General features: G+C 38.5%; 2 protein-coding genes across 3 annotated transcripts in view; both read left to right on the top strand.

Annotated features, from left to right (window-relative positions):
* ATP13A3 (ATPase 13A3) overlaps positions 1 to 14,225 on the top strand; it is a 54,354-nt gene extending 40,129 nt beyond the window's left edge. For both annotated transcript variants that reach the window (XM_058031013.1, XM_058031014.1), the window contains 8 exons: positions 773 to 869; positions 1,753 to 1,825; positions 2,597 to 2,774; positions 3,444 to 3,631; positions 4,064 to 4,152; positions 4,347 to 4,427; positions 8,125 to 8,214; positions 9,673 to 14,225. In XM_058031013.1, coding sequence (XP_057886996.1) covers positions 773 to 869; positions 1,753 to 1,825; positions 2,597 to 2,774; positions 3,444 to 3,631; positions 4,064 to 4,152; positions 4,347 to 4,427; positions 8,125 to 8,214; positions 9,673 to 9,870 — 994 coding nt within the window. In that variant the 3' untranslated portion in view covers positions 9,871 to 14,225. The remainder of the gene's footprint in view (positions 1 to 772; positions 870 to 1,752; positions 1,826 to 2,596; positions 2,775 to 3,443; positions 3,632 to 4,063; positions 4,153 to 4,346; positions 4,428 to 8,124; positions 8,215 to 9,672) is intronic.
* A 164-nt stretch (positions 14,226 to 14,389) lies between these two features.
* On the top strand, positions 14,390 to 19,840 carry GP5 (glycoprotein V platelet). Its single transcript, XM_058031262.1, has 3 exons — positions 14,390 to 14,454; positions 14,750 to 14,934; positions 17,898 to 19,840. The coding sequence occupies exon 3, from the start codon at positions 17,924 to 17,926 to the stop codon at positions 19,838 to 19,840; it is 1,917 nt and encodes a 638-aa protein (XP_057887245.1). The 5' UTR covers positions 14,390 to 14,454; positions 14,750 to 14,934; positions 17,898 to 17,923.
* Positions 19,841 to 20,729: the final 889 nt, after the last annotated feature.

Below are 20,729 nucleotides of genomic sequence, written 5' to 3'. Positions count from 1 at the left end.
CGTGCTCTATTTTAGTATATATTTGATGCTGCAGGAAACCAGTGTGAATTACAGAATACATACATTTTAGTGGTTCTTTTTCTTTACCAAAGGTACTCAGTGCAAAACCCTGCCATAGCATGATTTACTATTTTGTTGTAAAATCCTTTGTCCATGAAAAGTTTAATTTTTCAAAGCATGACCAAGCTTCTACGCATTAGTCTTTAATTTTGTCTTAGTCACTTTGCTAGTTTCCATAAAGGCTGTGTGTAATTGCAAAGATAATTGCTCTGCACCATACAAAGTAGAAGGCAAATTCTCTAAATAGGGTTTGACCAATTTGTTGACTCTAGAATTGGAAATTAGGTAATGATTTTGGATAATGGTCAGCCAAAGAAGAATCTAGGGGTCTGTGGGGAAATAATGAAGTAATGCATTATCAGAAACATTTCTGAAGTCAGCAGCTCTGTGGCTGACTGTGTTTATTCAGTCCATGCAGTAAACTAATGCTTCATAGATGCTTGTGTAAAAAGACATTCATTTAAAAACCTCTGTTGAAACCACATGAAGTCCAAAGAGGACTGGTTAGGTGGTGGCTGAGTTCAGAAGACAGACCCACAATTTGATGTTGGGGGAAGTGTACCATTCTGACTCCTGTTTCTCTCATATCTGTAGCCTCATGTCCCTCAAAGGGTTTGCTGGTGTGTCTAATTGCAGCTAGCAATTTGGTAGGCAGAACTGAACTGCTTGCACGGAAAGCTTTGTAGTTACATGATTCCATCTGTTTTGACAGGGAAGGCCGTGCTGCTTTAGTAACTTCCTTCTGTGTGTTCAAATTCATGGCATTATACAGCATCATCCAGTACATCACTGTTACTCTGCTGTATTCTGTAAGTATTCTGTCAATACCTATGCAGTGTCAGCATAATTCAGAGATTTGAAAGTTGATAGATATTGAATACAAATTATTGCAAGTCCCTTTGAGTACAATGTATGCATTCAAAAATACATTTAGACTGAAAGTGTTGTTAGTATTTTGGGGTTCTTTTCATATTAACTGTACAAAATACATGGTAGTATCTGTTTAGAAAAGGCAATAACCAATGACTGAGAAAAGAAAGTCTCTACAGTAGGAAGACCAAATAAGCATATATACAAAAGAAAAATACAGGTTTCAGTTCTTTTAAAAATTTTCAGCATTTTGAAATAGCCTAACTTATTTTAAAGGGCAATGCATTCATTTTATGTTAGAATTTAAAGAAACTGGAAGTACTGATTTGGCTGGGTGGGGGGGAAGCAAAATGGAATGTTTCCTGTTAATATGGTTGGTTTCACAAAAATGGCATGTGGTAGAAATCCTGTATTTTAATTTGTATTCTGAGAAGGTAAAGATGCAGACTTTTAAGGGACTTTTGAGGTGGAAATTTTCACAGCTGTATGAGTACATAGTAAGGCTATGGTGTTTAAAGAGCTGTAGGCCTAAGCTGTTATTGGATTGGTATGTAAGATTCAATAATATCATTTTGATTACAAACCAGTTTCAATTACAAATAGCTTGTCCATCTTGAAAAGGTTGTTTCATACTGTGATACTTCAGGTATTATTCTGTGAATTGTAGAGTATTCAGGACTCCTGCAGGTAAAGGAGGCCAGTTTGACAGGACACTCTCTTGTTTATAGAGGGAAATTCAAAGAATTAATGTGTAAAATTGTCAGTATAAACTTTTTGGGTGGTGTGAAGAAATTACCAGTCTTTCATTTGTTGTTTCTCCAGATCCTGAGCAATTTGGGAGATTTCCAGTTTCTCTTCATTGATTTGGCAATCATTTTGGTGGTTGTCTTCACTAGTAAGTACTGTACTGAATTACCATTGTGGCTTCTGTGAACCACTTTTTGCTTGGTCAGATTTTCTTTAATATCTAATTACATGTGGTTTTGAGAAAACACTGTGACATACAGTGAAGATATTATTACTATTACATCTATGCATTAAGAAACCCAAACCACAATCTGAAATTTGTGAAATGTCCTAAAACAAGAAGCAGGTTGTGGGCATGACCTCGGGGAACTAAGTCTTCACAGGACAGGGAGTTGGTTTTGAAATCAAAGCAGGAGTCATTGCAATATCATCTTGCTCAAATGTTTTGATTCCTTGCATTCTTATTTTGAACTTCTGTCCACAAAATGTTACACTCAAAGTATTGCTGGTGAAACGTTTGATTTCACATACATGCCTAGCATTCAATTCACTGGCTAACAGTAGAATTCCATTTTCAAATTTAATAAAAGCATCTTAATTGAAGCAATGGCAGTCCAAAAGTGAGGAGGCAAGCTGTAAGTCCTTGCAGACAAAGGGAATTTGGCCAGACACTGCTAATTCCTTAAGTCTGATGGCTGCTTCTGTCCCCTGCTATGCTGTGCTGCTGGGGAACCAGCCTGTAGAAGGCACTATGGTGTTGTTCTATGGTTTTTTCAAAGTGGTTTCACATTTGCAGTTCTGGACTAAATTTTAAAGTGATGTCATGAGCAAGCCATTCTAATCCCACAGAATGTGAACAGGATAACTCTTGAAAACCATAATGATGCAATGTGTCATTTGTTTTTTGTTCTCTCTGCAGTGAGTCTGAACCCTGCTTGGACAGAGCTTGTTGCACGAAGGCCTCCATCAGGTCTTATCTCAGGTCCACTTCTGTGTTCCGTGTTGTCTCAGATCATCATCTGCCTTGCTTTCCAGACCTTGGGGTTCTTCTGGGTCAAACAGCAGTCCTGGTACGAGCCTTGGACACCAGACTCTGAGTAAGTGTTTCAGTGGCTCTGTGCAGGATACAGTAGTGATTGGAAAGCTATAGGCAGTAATGCTCTCTTCTTTCTTGACCACTGCCCCCACCGTGGGGACTTTGAAAATAAAGCTTCTGTATTGCAGCTTGTTAGTTTGCTGATTTTCTGTGAAAAAATATATGGGAGCTACCCAGTGGCTGAAAAACAAAATTGGGTCAGAGTCAGATGGCTTGGTCTAATGACTCTTCAGCTTTGAGACAGTGAGGTAGAAATTTGAAATTTATGGTTCTATCTATTCTATCTCTTTCGTATTATAAAGCTTTGCTTTCCTGTTAGAGTTACAGTAAATCAAATTAATATTTTTGAAAATAAAGAGGTGTTTTAATTTTATTTTTTTAGATTGCAGTATTTCCTTACCTGTCTGTTAAGTCTGTCTACAATGATAGTTTTAAAACAGTTTATGTAGAAAATTTACAAACTGGCAGCATAAAAGAACTTGAAGCTTTGAATTCACAAAAATTGCCACCTCCCTGCCACAGTTTTGAGTTACTACTTACTACCTGTAATATGTTCTCAAGTTAAGCTTTTTTACTACTGTAGCAATTTGTTCTGTCATTACTTTTGTAAATAAATGGGCCCTATTTGCCTCTTCTCCATAACTCAGTGTTCAATGTTTTTGTGTTGCAGTGCATGTAATGTGTTGGACGCCCAGAACACCAGCTCTGCACACCATGGGAATGAGACTGTTCATGATGAACATTACATTAAAAATTATGAAAACACAACTTTGTTTTTTATATCCAGCTTTCAGTACCTCATAGTGGCAATTGTCTTTTCTAAAGGAAAGCCTTTTAGACAACCATGCTACAAAAATTGTAAGTCTTTTCTTAGTATATACAGTTCCAAATAAAATTCCCAAGTTACTGTGCCCTTGTTAACAATTCTGTTGTGCCACTTCAGAAGCAATAGTGTTGCTAGCAGATCATAGTGGAGTTATCCTCTAATCTAATCACAGCTGGAAATAAAGAAATACTAAACTGTAAGGAGAAATTTGTGTTAATAGTTGCTTAATTAGTAGACATGTATGTGTCTGTATATTTCAAATCCACAAGTGAGCCAGTGAGGAGGAGTCAGGCCTTCTCTTTATGGCTATCAGCACAACTAGTATTGCTCCAATACTGGAGGGGGTTTAGGGGGAAAAGAGAAGTTGTTTCCAGGCAGTGATAAACACATGATACATATTAAAACTGTCTAAAACTTTCAATTGTGAGATGGTCCAATTAAAATATTCTTTGCTTCTTTTGCAGTTCTGTTTGTTTTATCTGTTATAGTTCTTTATGTCTTCATATTTTTCATCATGTTGCATCCTGTTGAAGCTATCGACGAATTTCTGGAGGTGAGAGTCAGCACATCTCAGGTGTGTCAGCTTCCTCAGGAAACTGGTGGGCTGCCTTTGGGACAAGCATGAGCCCTGCAGACCTTTAGCTTCACATCACTGGCTGGGGAAGGGAGAATTTATAATGCTGAGTGTTTTGGATGTGTGTTTACTTCACATGTGTGTTTCTAATCTCTGGTAACTTGTTTCCACAGCTTGTGTGTGTGCCACCGGAGTGGCGCCTAAGAATTGTCATCATTGTTATTCTAAATGCACTTGTGTCTGTGCTGACAGAGGTAAGAAAACCACAGGGAAAAATACTTCTCTCTTAAGTGCTTCTTTTTGCAGGGTGCATGTTTGTCTTTTATTTAGATCACTCTTCATAACATGCCAGTATGAGTGGCTACTGTTCTCTTGTTAAGTGTGTATTTCTACAAATGTCCTTGTAAGGTAGATTTAAGGTGTCAAGACTTTGTGTCTAAAGTATAATTTTAAAATCTTTTTTATTAAAAAATTGGGGCAGGGAGAAAGTCAAAAGACTTAATAATTCAACTATTTCGTATTAAAATACTCCATTTTTATTTTCTGTTTTATTTTCTGTTACTTCAGAATAACAACCTACAAGAGAGCTATCTAAAATCCTTAGGGGAGCCCCCCTTCCTTCATTTGGATCGTACACATAGCTTATTGTTCAGAATTATGCAGGTCTGTGTAATGCAGGTCTGTCTGATATGATCAAAGCCCAGAAGTAGAGATGTTCATGCCAATCAGCTTTTGCCATCACTGAGCTTGTCTGAAGTCAATCACTCTGGATGTTGACCTCTTCTGCTATAATTCCAGAGTTAATGTATGCAGAAACCTGCCCTACCTTTCATCCAGGTGCCTTGTTTTTGTTTCCAAGAATCAAAGTTGGACAAATAAATCTTCCAGAAGAAATCTGTATTCAGTCAGTTATTTATTCCTGTGGTTAGTTTTTCTCCATGTGTGATTTCCAACCTGAATATGTTTGGGTTTTGGTTGCAGTCATGAGTCACTTTTTTCCTGCAAGATGAAAAGACCTTACAGCATTATTTAGTGCACACTGCAATTATCTGTTTTTACTGTGTAACATTTTCTACAGCTTCTAATCATTATTTCCATTACAATGTGAGGGATTGCTACCAATGTAATCAGTATAATACTTCCTTGGATCATATAATTTTGGTCTTCAAAGAGTACTGCAGCATTAATATTCTGTCCAATTGACATGTTTTTTTCCCTTTATTAGTGACCTAGTAAAAATTAACTCAAAGGTGTTTTTTTAGATACTTGAATCAAAATTACCAAGGTGTTTTGTGTTTAAAATGTTGTTCCATATAGAATTTGCAAAATATGCTCTTATGTTGCTGCCTATTGGAACATGGTTTTGTGTTTTCACATGGCAGGCAACAACTTTTCCAAAACGTGTCAGTAGATACTAATTTTCTTGGCCTCTTGTCTTGTTGTTAACAAGTTTATCCAAAGCTCCTGTGCCTTTCTTACATTGTCCTGTATGTACTCTAGCTCTTCCTCTGATGATTTTTCTTTATGGTCTTGAATTCTTTCATTTTTCTGTAGTAGTGAATGCTTAATAGTTTGGGCTTTTCTGGCTTTCTTTTATTTGTGAAAAGTCAAATTTTATGTATTTTTCTGTCTTTACCACTGAAAAAAAACCAGCTACTCTGAAGCTTCAGAATCATGGCTCTTTTTGTCTTCTGATAAAATTAAAACAAACCTCCTAGACAGAAATATTTTTTCCAATTCAGTTTCAATTTTCAGTCCAGTGATAAAGATTAGTGAGGGAAATACATTTACCATCTATCTGCTTGAAAATTCCTTTGTTCTGCAGGTGATCCTGTAACTTCTATAGAATCTGGTGCTGTTTCTGTTCTGGATGTGTAAGGGCTCCAGTAGGAAGTCTGTGCAGTGTGCCAATCCATGTATCAGCACGTGGCTCTGAGGACAAATGGTTCTCCTCTGGTTTAAATATGTGTTCATCAGGTTCCACTTCTGGGCCTTGTTGGTTGTCACATCAGCCTGAAAACTTGTGAATTTCTACTAAACGTCACCTAAGCACTAGAATTACCTGCAGACTGTGTTCTTTCACCCACTATTTCAAACCTCACCCCACTCTTTTTCCTATGGAGGTTTGAGTTAGCATCTTTGTGCACATCAGTCATTTAACTTTCATTACCAAAACTGCAGGGGTGATTTGACACATTTCTTCTAAACAGCCTTCCCTATTTATCTTGTTGCCTATACTTTGGTAATAAAATAGAAGTACCTACTTCTTTGCACTAATTGTGTGGGCTGTTATGCTCTCTCTTAAACCAAGTTTCTCCCACTTTGCAAGTATAAGTTGAATGCTTTGTTTTGGCAGATGAGTTGTTTTACTGTTCAGCAGGTGTCCCAACAGAACTGTTGTGTAGCAATCCTCAAATCCCAAACCTTGTTTTACAATATACACTTCACCTTCCATAACTGATGCCCACCTCTTGAACTGCATTTGCCCAATTCCAGCAGTGTTACTCTACACTCTCTAAAGCTTTGTCATGTGGTGCCAGCTCCCTGGGTCCAGTGTGCTGTGTAGAAATCCCAGGCTGTTTCTTTCCTTCACTTCAAGTATAGCTCATTGTCTTTCTCTCCTTGTGTGCCTGGCTGGATTTTCTGCTCCCTCCACTTTTCACTACAGACCTGTGCCACAGGTCACATTCTGAGTATCTGGGAGAGGCCACTGGTGGCAGCTCCTTCCATCTTTTAACAAGGTACCCTGTATTTCACCTGGAGTTTGTTCTGCTGAGAGCTATCCCTCAGTAATGCCTCTTTAAGTGTCTCACAATTGAGATACATGAGGATGGGATCTTCCTTAGTCACACTTGCCAGTGTGACACTTTTGTGTCACGCTATGATCATATGTAGTTTTGTCATTGCTTCTACAACAGGAGTAATTTCTGACTGTGGTTGTTTTCTGTTTGTTTTCTGAAATGCCGTGAAAAGCTTTTGCTCCTTCCATGTGGGTGCCAGACTAGGATCACAAAGCATGCAGATTCCTTCTACCATATGATAGAAAATATTGCACAACAAAGGCAGATCCTAGCAGCTGTTCCTCCTCACCCCTGATGCCTGGTATAGACATGCTTAAACCAGACTGGCTTCAAAAATGAACATCTAACAAGCTGAAGATTTGTTGGCTGATGCTTTATAAAAGCACTGTCAAATTGTGGTACATTACAAAATCATAAGCATTATAAAAATCTGTTACCAAAGTCTGACTAATCAGCTCCCCATTTTCAGTGGCAGCAGTTAGTCAAATGTTAGAAATGGAATCTGTCCAAGGATCAGAGTTGTAGGCTCGAGGCCATGGAAGGTACAGGTTCACACCTGTGTTGTCAGATTGGCTCAAAGCTCCTGAGTCCGCCCATGCAGCTGTATGAGGATAACCAGATGTGCTCAACATACTGTTCAAATTCTGCCCTCTTTTAAAACCATGGAATTACACATACCATTGTGTGTATTTCCTTTATTCCTGCTGGTGGCCCAGCTTTGCCACCCCACTGCTACTTTTCTGAGAATATCACTAGTTTAGAACAGACTATGTAAAAAGGGTAACTCCAAGATGGTTGATGGGGAAACTGCTCTAAGCACTCATGTCTTCATGTGGTGCTTTCACAGGTTTTTAGAGTATTGAAACACATGTGTATTTGTTTTTTACCCATAGAGATGGATGCAGATTTGGTCATTGTTGCTGTTGATTTTAGAGTACCTGTTCATATTCTTAAATTTTGTGTGAGCACTTTAAGAATGGAAATGTTTATCACAAAAGTACCAACAAAAGTAGCATAAACGCTCCATTTTGCTCACCACTGAATTAGTTATGGCTAACCCACTGTTTCAGGTTTTATTTGTAATGTGCACACTAACAACAATTGATCATTAGTTTCTTTAACTCTTCCCACTCACTGTAATGTCTCACAGAATGTCCTCCTTGATATGATCCTTTGGAAGGTTGTGTTCAATCGAGACAAACAAGGAGAATCTCGCCTCACCATACCCCAGCCGCCTCAGGTTGGAGACGAGTATTTTGCTGTCCTCATTTCAGTGCATGTGGATTAATTTGGTTTTGTCTCTTATCTATAAGTGTCTGTTGCCTTATCTTTAGCTTAAGTCTGCCTAAATTAGATTTCATTAAAAGCAAAGGCTTCTGGGTTCATATTTTTTTCTGTATTGGCACTTAAAGAGTTTAGTGAGTGTGTGTGCAAGAACGGTGAAACAAACCTAGAGTATTGCTTTAAGACTTTTCTCACTTCATTTTTAGTTTCCACATTAGCAAATTTTTTGGTGTCACAAGTTAGTACACTTGGACTGGGAACATCTTGATTTGCTTAGAAGCAATTAAAATAAATTATTTGGTTTAGAGTTCTGGGCCCTTGTCTGAGAGCAGTAATTTTCAGCATGTACAAATGAAACAAAACAAGATGGCAAATGAAAATACACTATTACTGCTTCAGATGGTTTAGGACACTGAAAGGTTTTTCAGGTGACCATGAATTTTGCTCTGGTCTGCCCCTTCTGCATGAAGGAAATCTATGTGAGTCCCATAAAAAACAGCTCTACTTTAAGCCTGTTGCGTTATTAATTTTGGCCGATTATACATTTGTGCTTGCTTGAATTACAGTGGTTTATTTCTCAGCACTAAATTTTATTAAATATATTCACTTCAGATTTACATTTGTCCTTTTGAGGCTGTTGTAGAACAAATTGTCTTGTGGTCAATGAAGAATGGAAACTGTGCTCAAGGCTCACATTTGTTTCAGTTCACCAATTGACAGACATTTAGAGCATGATGAAAACTATAGAATATATTACTATTAAAATGCCAGCCCTGTAGACTATAGGTGGTCTCTGAGACATGAGAGGGATTCATTCTCAAGAATGAGGAATGGTGTTTCTCCTCCCCAGCTAATTTAATTGCATGCTTTTAAGACTGGGAGAGGAAAGATAGGAAGGAAGTCTTAAGTTTAGTAATTTGTGTCCTTTTTAATAGCTATTAATACCTGCAGTATTTAGATTTCACCATCAAGTTAAATTCTGCTACTTTTGTCTGACTGGCTGCCTTCAGTTGAACAATTCACGACTTAAAAAGTGTTTTGGGATTTTAGGAATTTTTCTAGACCAGGCTTTTATTCTCCAACAGTACAATAATTTATTGTTCCCTGTTCTATCTGTAATTATTGAAATTACTATAGAATATGCATAAAAACTGTTGGTGGTCTTAGATGTTATGATAATGTGAAATAGTTGTCTTAATAATGTTTTGTCTTAATAATGTTTTTTGAATGTCATTACTACCATAGTATAGAAGACACAACAGAAGAGTTTCTGTACCACAGGTCCAATCCAATGTGATAATGAAATAGTAAATTAAAGACTGAAATAAGTTTTTCTTCTAGTGATTTACTGTATTGTTACTGACTTTTGTTTTTGTTATGGTAATCCAATTTCCAAATTTGTTCACTTCTGCAGGAGGCTGGGGACCGCTGTGGAGTCTGTTTCCTTTCTTCCCTGTTTGGGTGTAGAGAGAAGACACCAAAAGCCAAGTATATGCACCTAGCTCAGGAACTGCTGGTTGATCCAGAATGGCCACCAAAACCCAGGACAACAACAGAAGCAAAAGTACCATCCCAAGAAAATGGTTCATATCAAATCATCACTGTAACGTAGCAGCGGATCCTGGTGGCATGTATCTTTAGTAGTATTCAGAAGAATGTAATTTTAAGGCTTTATTTGAAACTGCAGTGTGCTAAATGTCAAATTCTAATGCAGATATTTCCAACTGTTTTGTCTCTCTGAATACAAAATTCAGAGCCAGGTGTCCTATGGCTATACATTTTAAAAATGTAAGTTACCTTAGGCAGAACAAAAATTGTGTTTCCTTCCACCTTCTTTCAGATTTCATTGTTCCTAAATGAGATGCATTTGAAGGTTTAAACTGCAGGGCAGTTAAAACAGGTTCACATTATTTGCCTGGAGTACTTTAATAGTTGTTCTAATCTGCTTATCTGGGCATGTGTTCATGTAAACCCTATGATGTGATGGTTTCATGGCTGTACTAGAGATGCATAATAACCTTGTCATGGTTTGGGGGTTTTTTGTGTCTGTCTTTTTGGTTGGTTGGGGTTATTTTGTTTGTTTAGTTGGTTTTTATTTGACTGATGAAAAGTTTTGTGCCTCAGAACGGTTCTAAAGTTTGTGTGTGTACCTCTTAAATTTGTCCCTATTAGTAAGGAGTGTTTCCAGGTGTAATGTTTGGGTTCTAAGTTCAATTCTTTAGTCTGCCACAGCAGGAATTGGGAATGCTGTAGAAGCAATATGCTCTGTCCTTAAGAAATAAGCACATTGCTTTCGTGTGGATTCTTGGCTTCTCTCCTAGCTAACCACAGAAAAGGCTTAGGTGGCCTCTAGAGGAGGAGCCATTTGGCTACACTCTAAAGTTTTTGGAGAAAGAAGGATGGAGAATCTAAACACTTTTTTCTATGTCATGTTTTATTACATGTAGCTATGCATTTCTCCATAAACCTTCCTTTTTCCAGCAGAAGGGTTGAATTTTCCCTTTGTGGACCATGATTTATTTGTAAATCTAAAGATAATTTTCCTATATACCTTGAAGTAGTAAGGCCAGAGTTACTGCTGCAAGGGATATGGGAGTGGAGGGAGGTATTGTCACATGCCCACGTGTGGAGTTTGTGCACGTGGAGAGCACAGGCATTTCAGAGGCTGCAGTGTCTTCAGCGCTACATGTAGCTGTACAAAACAAAATTAAGAGAAAATTGAGCTAAAGCCTGTCTTGCTACAGAACTATAAGGCTTATGCAGATTTTATTTATTGAAAAAAAAAAAATGAAAAAGATAAAAGCTAGTATCACCACTAATGCTGCTTAAGCACTAGGGGTAGCCATACATCATTTTGCCATGAGGCAGTATCAGAAGACAAGACCACTAGAAAAATAGGTCTACAAAGAAGTAGAGGCAGACAGCACTTTGACTTGCAAGGCTTAAAACTTTTTTGTTGTTTTATTTTTGCTGTTTTTTTTAAACTACAAATTACTTATCTGGAAACCATTGTCAACTTTGTAAATGTTTGAAAAGTCTTCCTTAGTGTCTTTGGGAAGATGATCAATAATAAGTCTCGATCAGTCTATTTTTGACCAGAGGCAACTAACTGGTCCAGATACCTACCTCCAAGCTTTGGGAGGAGATCTGGGGTCTGAAGAAGTCATGATTCTGTAGAGATCCTTTAGAGAAGGAAGTGGGGTCCTTAAGAGTAGTTGTGGAATGAGGGCCCCAGGTGCACTGGCTGGCTGGGATTGTTTTGAAGTGTGTATATTCTGATGATGGAATTTGAGGTTTTGATGTTAGGGATTTTTTTCTTTTTTCCTTTTTTTCTTTTTTTTTTTTTTTTTTTTTTTCTGGGTTGTCTTGTTTTGTTTTCTTCTTTTAAATTCCTGTGGAGACAATTCCATTCCAGCCTTGTTTTAATAAGCAGAATTTTTCAGATCAGGCCTAATTCCCTTGTGCTGTTCTGTAGGACAGTATGGACAGTGTGCCCTGCTGCTCATAGAATCATTAAGGTTGGAAAAGACCTCCAAAATCATCAACCATTAACCATGTTAATGTCAATCATGTTGTGGTTTCTGCAGTGTTGAATATACTGTGCCAACAGGGAATTTAAAAGTGGTGCTAAATGGTTTGGAAGACCTTTTCCTAGAACTGGGTTGTTGAAGTTATTGCTCCTCCTAAATAGTATGCATATGGGTGTACTATCTTCCAGTCCAGCTGTCAACTCTTTTCCTGATTTCTGTTGTTGTTGTTTGTTTTGCGGAGTGGAACAGGGGGAAAAGGGGAAGTGGTTTTCTTAGCATTCATTCAACAGAGCAATGTTCTTTATTGTCCTGGCTTCATAAGGTCATAAACATGAACAACATTGATGGCTTTTAAAGGGTCTGCAAACATTGGATACATTAATTAGTCATGAACCTGAGTCGGGTGGCTAATTTCTGCCGATGTTGATTTTACAAAATCTTTGTAGCATGGAATAACTGATGAAGAATAATTCTTAGCTGCGAAAGTAGTATTCAAATCTAAACAAAAATAATATTTTAGTTGAAAAATATTGTGAAGCTATGCATCTTGGACCTGGGAGCTGTGACTTATCCTTAAACACATAAGCTTCTGCTTTCCATTTCACTGACCATTTTAGATTTGCTGTTTCATGAGAACTGCAAGGAAATATTTGTGTCTTTCCCTTTTATATGCTTTTGCTTAATACTTTCCTAGACTGATAATTTTTCTTGGCTTGTTTTGTTTCTGAAGCTAGTTTTTCAGTCTTATTCTAGTTTATTAGACTTACCTAGAAAGTGAGGAGGAAAACAGCTCTTTAAGGTGGGCTTGTCTTCAGAGAACATTCTAGGGAACTGTTACTAAAACAGAAATTGCCAAGTGTCTCCACTTAACTGAGTGACTAATGGCTCATGAGCGAGTAAACTTGAATGTTTTGCAAATGGGAGCTCGTTTCCTCCAGGTCTGCGTTCAGGGTTGGTAAATGTTCCTGAGGTTGCATGCTTGAGCTCTGACGCTTAGTCAGGAATAATAAATCAACTTTTCTGAGAATCCATCTTGTTATTGCAAGTTCAGCCACAAAATAAGCTTTTGCATTTTCTGCAATTATTGGGATTTATGCCTTCCTGCCCAAGAGCTGAATTTGACCACCTATAATTTTTCTCATTTTGAGCAGTTTAGTTTTTCTGGTTTTCAGAAATGCAGCAAACTAGATCTGCACTAGTGTATTCAGTTTCTGTTTTGAAGTAAGATGAAATTCATTTTGTAGTGAAAAAAAATCTTTTTCAGTGTTCATCTTGGAAATCTAAATTCAGGTGAACAGACCAAGTTAGTGAGCTCCACTAGATACTGGGTAGACATTTTCTTCCTGCTGTATATTTTGGCCTTATGTTGAGGAGTTTGATTTATTATTAAATTATTTGTGTATGCAGACTTCAATCTGTACGTATTTTATTTTGATGTATTAGGATTTGTAAATATTACTGATTTTTAAATATTATTTATGCACATACTTAAAGGACTGGTCTATCCAGAAAAGCAGTTGCTAAATAATAAATGCTACTTTTTAGAAATAAATTACAAGATCATGAAATTGTATATCCCTCAGGGTTATTTTTAAAGTTTTTTTCCTTCCTTTCCCTTCAGATTCAATTAGCAGTAACTCTAGTTTCATGTACTATAGAAATAAATCTACTGTAAAAAGAAAATGCTGCAAATAATGCTTGAATAGAAGCAGCTGAAAAAACCCACAGAACTGACTGTCCGTATTCATCATAACTTTAAATTGGAAACTCTTACTGTTGCACTTTTTAAAAAGTTGTTGGATTTTTAATTCTATTTATTTTTTTCTTTCTTCATGAAGGTTGTGCTGAACAGTCATCCCAAATTGGGTAAATAATCCTGTACTGTATATGTATATATGCAGTATAATACTAAGCAGATGTGGAGTCCTTTTTATGCTGCAAATTTTTAATGCTTATGTTGGTCATCACAAAATGAGAGAGCTCAAGTCCTGTTGGATTTCTCCCATGAAATTCTGAATTGTAAACTTAGGGTTTTGTATGTCTAAGGGAAAGCTGTGGGTTTTTGACAATTTTTAGAGTCTTGAATATGTTGATTTTATATACAGTAAAGCTTCAGGTTTTTAAAACTATTTTCAACAAACTGCAGCTTGTTTAATAATTATGTGAACCAGAAACTACTTAGTTTGCCATTAATTCCTCGAGCCTAACACAGATTAAAATGTTCATCATTACAGCACTCTCTAGAAGCTCAGCTTCCTTTTATTTTTAAATCTGAAATGATACTACATCTTTGTATTTAAAATATGTATTGCTGCTCTAGAATGGTACCCTGTTGTCAAGAGGCATACATAAATAACTGTACAATAGAATTGTAAATAGACTTGTAAATCATTTTTGTGACTGAAGCTCTTTGAAAATAAAATTAAAATGAATGGATATTTTAACTCTTCTCATTAGTTTCATGAAATTGTTTTAATTATTCTTTCTAGAATTAGCTGCAAAGCTTGTTGAAGAACACAGGCTTACTCCCTCTGATGTCATGGATGTGTTGTTCAGTGCCTCTGTTTCTGCAGATGGGGTGGGAGGGGTGCCTGCTGCGTTAGTGTTCTGCAGGGGATCACACTGCAGCTTCTCCTGGTGGCTTAGCAGAGCCATTCTAAAGCCTTGTACATGTGATAGCAGCTTGTTTCCACCTTTGGTTATTCAGATGTTCCTTCTGTTTGGACATGTGGGAGGCATGATCTGAGCTGTCACCATTGTCACAGTCATCTTCAGCAAAATCATGTGGAAATGAAGACATCTTTCTGTCCTGTGGCTCACCTTCCATTGAAACAGTCATTGGCAGAGCAAATTATTTTAAACTTGAAGACAAGATACTTAAGCAATCTTTTTACTTAATAACAAAAACTGAATCTTTCCATTTCAAGCTTCTATTTTTACTACTTAGCTTTTCTCTTTCAGAATCTTACAGGTTTTAGGTTTTGTTGGCATGCCACTCCAGAAGACTTTGAGGAAAAACAGAAACTAAATGTGTCAACCTTGGAATGCTTAGCCAAAGTATTAAGTAAAAAGTCCCTTCATTCCTTACTGAAATTGCTTTGACTCCAATCCTGCAAGAAATTAAAAGTCAGAGCAGCTTTCTCAAGGTAGGAGCACTTAGTTTAAAGTGGATGTATCCACTCCTTCAAAACCTATTTAGCAGACTGGTGACAAATCTGAAATTTCTGATCACATCTCACATTGAAATGCAGATTTCTGACTTCACTCAGATTTGCTTTGGTTTGGCTGAAGCACATACCCCAATATCACTGCCAAAGAAGTCACAAGTGGGTTTTCTGCTGTTGGGTGTGTGACTTAAAACTTTCTCATTTTATGTGAGTAGTTTCAAGCCCTACTTTTGGAGTTACATACAACCTGTGGAAGTTGGTCGTTTGAACAATTATAAGCAAAAATCTGCTCTGAAGCTTCAAATATTGTTTGGCCTTTGGCCTGTCTCAGTAACTGGACAAATACGGGTGAAAGTGTTATCTGGAGGATGCCTTTTGCTGTTTTACTTCCCATTTAAAGTGCAGTGTCATGGTGAAGCCTGATTGCCTGCTCTCCTCCTAGTAAGTTCCTTTAAAAAGCAGATAAGTTTCTAAGGTACAGCTCAAAATTTCTTTGTCATGCTTGTGTGAGTTTAGGAACTTGCAAGACAGTAAAAGAGGTAAGCACCACTGTAAGCAATACATGTGCTTAGTGTTCTGTAAGTTCAAAACTGATTTGAGACTTCTGATATAGTAACAGCATTAATGTATTGTCTCTGGCATCCTTTTGTAGTCTTGAGAAATATTGGGGTGGTGGGGAAGGGGGGCTGAAAGGGAAAGAGGCTGTAGAGCAGGCTTTGGTAAGTGACCAGCCAGGCTGGTGCCTTTTCTGGAATGCCAGGTGTCTCGTGTGAGGGTGTGAGAGAATTTTAAGGCATGGGAATGTATCATTATTGTGGGTTTTACTGTATTCTGTACTGTTAAAATCTTTATTTATATTTTTTTTAATACTGTTAGCAGCTCTAGGTGTTTGAGACCCATAGGCTTTTCCAGTTCTTGTGACAGCACTTAGAGCCTTCATATCTTGCAAAGAAGTTCTACCATTTTGCTGTTTGTCAAAACTAGTGCTTTCTAGCATTTCTGAGCACCTGCTTGTCTTCTTGTATACTCTCTTATCTTTTGCTATAACACCAGGAAAACAGTCATCATGAACCTACAGGCTGGTGTTAGTCTGTTTCTGATTTTACAGAGTGGCCTGTAGTCATACCTTCCAAGGGACCTGCATTTGCAGTTTCTAGCATAACAAACTGGGTTTTTATCATCCATTTGGTTCAAGTCAGGGCTTGAAACAGAAAATTCTTAATGTGTTTCTGAATGGAGGGTTTTGCTTGTGGGGATACGTAGGATCAGAGATGGACTGAGTTACAAATTCATTGAAGTAAAAGCATCACTGGCTTACGACAAAGTTTTGGGGTAGGGAGGATTACTAGGAGGGTGAGATTCTCTGAAAGATTCTTGTTTGACATGTGAAAGACCTTTAGAAGAGTGGAATCTCGTGCTATTTTTTGGTGATGCCTATGTCTCATTCAATGAGTTGTGAAAAGCCCACTGAGATCTTGTTTTGTGGGACTGTGTTGCTGGTTGTTGATAGCCCTAAATGCCACGTCCTTCACTTCCTGAGGGAGAGTTAGATATTGTACCAGACTTCAGTACTCTGAAGCTGAATAAAATTGGAATTTTTTTAAGGCACTCCCTTTTGCTCTTCTGGCTTTTTTTTTTTTTAATGCAGTACCTGGTTTGGACATGCAGCTGTTTTGGGTTTCTCTTTCAGTGAAGGGAGTTGAACCCAACAGTATGTCTGTGGGGTTGGTGTGGGACAGCTTCATCCTTACCCCTGAAAAAGAGCATGTGGGGATGGAGCCTTCCTCTCCCGCATGTTCCTGGTGCAGAGGGCTGGTGTTGTGTCAGCTATCCCAGTTACATCTGTGGAAGTTTTGCAGCTATTCCAGTGGTCCCAGCTGCTGCTTATTCTGCTGCTCAGCCAGGTGCTTGAAATCCAGGTTTCTGATACACTTGGACTTGTTGATTTCATTGAGGAAGTATTTCTGTGGGTTTCTGTTTGGCTTGCTCTTTTAAATATTACCATTTATACCTACAATGATTGCTTTCCTGTTTGGAAATGTATGCAACTTTCCAACTTTGTGGTGTGTTTCATGCAGATGTGCCTTTATTGCGACAACTTCCCATCTAATTTCGTGCACTTCTTTCCTCTCATTTTACTGAACTTCCAGTTCCACTGCTGATAGCTTGGTATTGTGTTAAGCTGTTGAAATGAGGCTTGGTGGTTGTCAGAGGTTCACTACTGTCCTGTGCCATATGGGGTCTTCTGTGTTATTTCAGGCTGTGTCAAAAATAGCCTGTTCCTTCTTGTGTGTTCCTGGGCTGTTCCAAGAAGCCATCACTTGAAAATGCTGAGACAGGATTTAACTGGATGGTGCTGTTTTGCTTTTCACCACTTAAAGTACAGGACAACCTTTTTACCTCCATTGTCTATTTTTGCAGGCTAAACTTTATTTTTTAACCTCTGATAACTTACAATGAAAAACACAGTGAGTGCAGGACCTTTTGATAATTTTTGAAAATATTTTTGGCATGTAATTTAATATAATACACTAAACCTTGTCTAGTGGAAGATGTCCCTGTCAGATGGAAAGAGATGATCCTTAAGGTCCCTTCCAACCCAAACTCTTCTGTAATCCTGTAATGCTTTTCTGTTTAAATAAATATGTCTTTTGACTACTTAAGTGTTTCATCATGATTTTTGTATACTTTTATTATAGTTAATTGGTACAAATACAAACAAGAAGTACTTGAGTTACAAAAATTAATTTACCTGTACTTCTCAGTGTAAGCTGAGTACTTCAGAAATATTCACAGTCAACAATAAAAGAGATTTTGAAGTTTGCTTTCAAGGCACGAGAAATTTTGCACACATATGCAGGTTTATGATATAATCGCACATCTTTGTGAGCTGCTAAGTTACCTATGATCAAATCCTGATTCTCTCTTATCTCTTGTAACAGCTAATGTTTCTGGCACTTCAACAAGGATGTTGGTGTTTCGTTTGTCAGTGATGATCAAGCTTTTCTTCCAGTTGGATGCATCTCTTTGTCCTGAGAAGTGTGACTGCTCTTCAAAAAATGCAATTTATTGCTCTGGCCCCCACATAAAAGACCTGGAATTGTTAAATCTGCCTTGCAACATGACAGAAATTCACATAACAAATGCTAACATATCGTACTTGCAGGATGTTTTTGCTAGGATGGAGGAACTGCAGCACCTCATCCTGTCTTCAAACAACATCGCTCTGGTTTCACCAATGGCTTTTAAAGGCTTGGGAAGGCTAAAAGTCCTCAAACTGCTGGATAATAAGCTGGTTGAACTTCCACCAGAAGTATTTGATGACATGATGCAGCTTCAGCAATTGATCATTGAAAGTAACAGGTTGAATTCTATTGAGGAAAATCTGTTTGACAAACTGGCTGGTTTGCAGGAGCTTTACTTGAACAAAAACCAACTAACAGCACTTCCCAGTGGTGTGATGAAGAAACTCACTAAACTCAGAGTACTGAACTTATCAAGAAATTACTTAGCAGCACTGCCTAGAAATATATTTAGTGCATTAGCCAGGCTTGAGAGGCTGATGCTGTATATTAATAGACTGTCTTCAATAGAGTCTGGTGTGTTTGCTAGCCTGAAGGAGCTGCAGGAGCTTTTCCTGCATTCCAATAATATCCATTCCATTGCCCCTGATGCATTTCATTGTCTTCGCAAACTAAGAACGCTGACACTCTCCAGGAACAGGCTTCAGGTTTTGCCTTCTGGGCTTTTTTTGCACTTGCACAACCTGTCTAAACTGACCTTGTACAGGAACCCACTGAAGTCTCTTCCAGAAGTGCTGTTTGGAGAGATGAGGCATCTTGGTAGCCTATGGCTGTATCACACAAAGCTCTCAACAATACCAGATTTTGTGTTCAGTAACTTGACAAATTTAGAGCTTCTTGTGCTGAGTTTTAACCCAGAGCTTACGGTTCTTCCTAGGAATGTATTCAGTGGCCTGAATGAACTGCGGGGCCTTTCTCTCCATACAAGTAATATTTCCAGTTTGCCAGAGGGAATCTTTCTGAGCCTTCAGAAACTGCAGAACATTTCCCTGTTTGATACAAAGCTTGAGGTTCTTCCTAGAAACGTCTTTCATAATCTCAAGCACCTCCAGAAAGTTTACCTGAATAGTACTAACCTGCAGTCTCTTCCTGCAGACCTCTTTACTGCTTTACCTGAGCTGGAAGAAGTTGTCCTTGACGACAACCCTTGGAAATGTGATTGCCAAATTCTTGGCTTCCGAGAATGGCTCCAGAAGAGCACAGCAGTAGTTAAAAACGTGCCATCTCTGATGTGCCACAGCCCACTGGCACTGCAGAATATTTCTCTTGTGTCTCTAAGCATCGATGACCTGGAGTGCCTGCCAACCACAGCTATGACCTATCAGGCGTTCAGCTCAACTTTGACATCTCCTGTGACGGAGCACTTCACATCATCTCAGGAGACTGCTGTAACAGTGCTGTCTGACATGGAAATCACCAGCACACCCACATCCATTCCTCCTGCAACTCCAAGTTTTACCTACTCCCATGTTGAAAATGTTGGACAACCTGGGCTACACTTCTCAGATGTTCCAGTCCAAACTTCTCCCAGCATCATAGCACGAACCAGCAGTGTTAGAGGGACAGATTTAACTACTCTTGTTTGGTGGGATGAGTTTACAGCCCACAGCAGTGCTAAACCCTATTTTAATATCAGAGTTACTTATTGCCAGCTACTCTTGTGTGTTCACAGTTTGATTTTAACACTCCAGACTGTAGTCATTGTGCTCAGTCTGTATGTGATGGGTAACACCAGGCAACTCTTCCTCTCCAGAAATATTCCTGCTCAGCCTGTAGTTCTGATAAGAATATCAAGAAGATAGAGAAATCTACCCCAAGAAAGAACTGGAAGTGTTGCTTTGGATGTTTTTTTAACATTTGAGCAGTTAATACTTGATTACAGATCTTCATAGCAAAGACCATAAGGACCTTGTCTGTATAACATAATGGAAATGAGTTTTATGCGCCTTGCAGCATTGCCAAGAGTGGCTGTAATCACTGTAAATTGCTACAGCACTTAGTGCATGAACCCAGAGGGCAAGATGGAAGTACTGTGGTCACCTCCACACGTGTGCTCTGGGTTTCCTGCCTTGGAGTGCTGCCCTGTCCTCTGCCAGAGGCTGCTGCCTGCTGGGTGTTCACTGCTCAGATGGAATGCCATCAATGGAGGAACTCTTACATAAGAACATGGCTTCAGCTGTGCTTTAGACATCACCCAAAGAACTCCAATAATGTTATTTCCTCTACTGCCTGCCATCTTTTGTCTCCTTACTGAGAAAAAAAAAATAGTGGTTTTGGGAGGAGATACTGAGAAGGACCTTTAAACAATGGGGATGTGTGCAGAATGGCGTGGTGAAGTGTCTTAACTTCTGCTTTCTGTCCTCAGCCCCTTGCCAGGACGTGGCATGAGGAAGGGATACCAATCAAAGCTAACAGCAGAGGAAGATGCTGAGCTAGGAAGTATAATCATGATGTATTTTATTGTTTGATTGGAGGTTTTCTGGAAACTTTGTAAAGTTTCTACAACTCTGAATTTTAAGTAAACACTTTCATCCTTAAACTTTGGCCAGTGGTCTGAAAAAACAAGGAGTTCCTGGCTGCATGATGCAGGGAGTCCTGAAACCAGAGTGCCAGGAGGATGCCCAGGACTGAGAGGGGGCTCCACAGCATGAATTGGTTTGAGAGCTGATCCTGACTGAGCTGGGAGAGAAA

The sequence above is a fragment of the Melospiza georgiana genome, chromosome 10, assembly GCF_028018845.1.
Source record: "Melospiza georgiana isolate bMelGeo1 chromosome 10, bMelGeo1.pri, whole genome shotgun sequence".
NCBI classification, from domain to species: domain Eukaryota; kingdom Metazoa; phylum Chordata; class Aves; order Passeriformes; family Passerellidae; genus Melospiza; species Melospiza georgiana.
The sequence above is the reverse complement of the archived record's forward strand: the minus strand, read 5'-3'. Positions and strand labels throughout refer to the sequence as shown.

Bases quoted from the DNA above. Each gene is read 5' to 3' on its own strand.
- GP5 (XM_058031262.1), top strand. From the start codon at position 17,924: ATGTTGGTGTTTCGTTTGTCAGTGATGATCAAGCTTTTCTTCCAGTTG.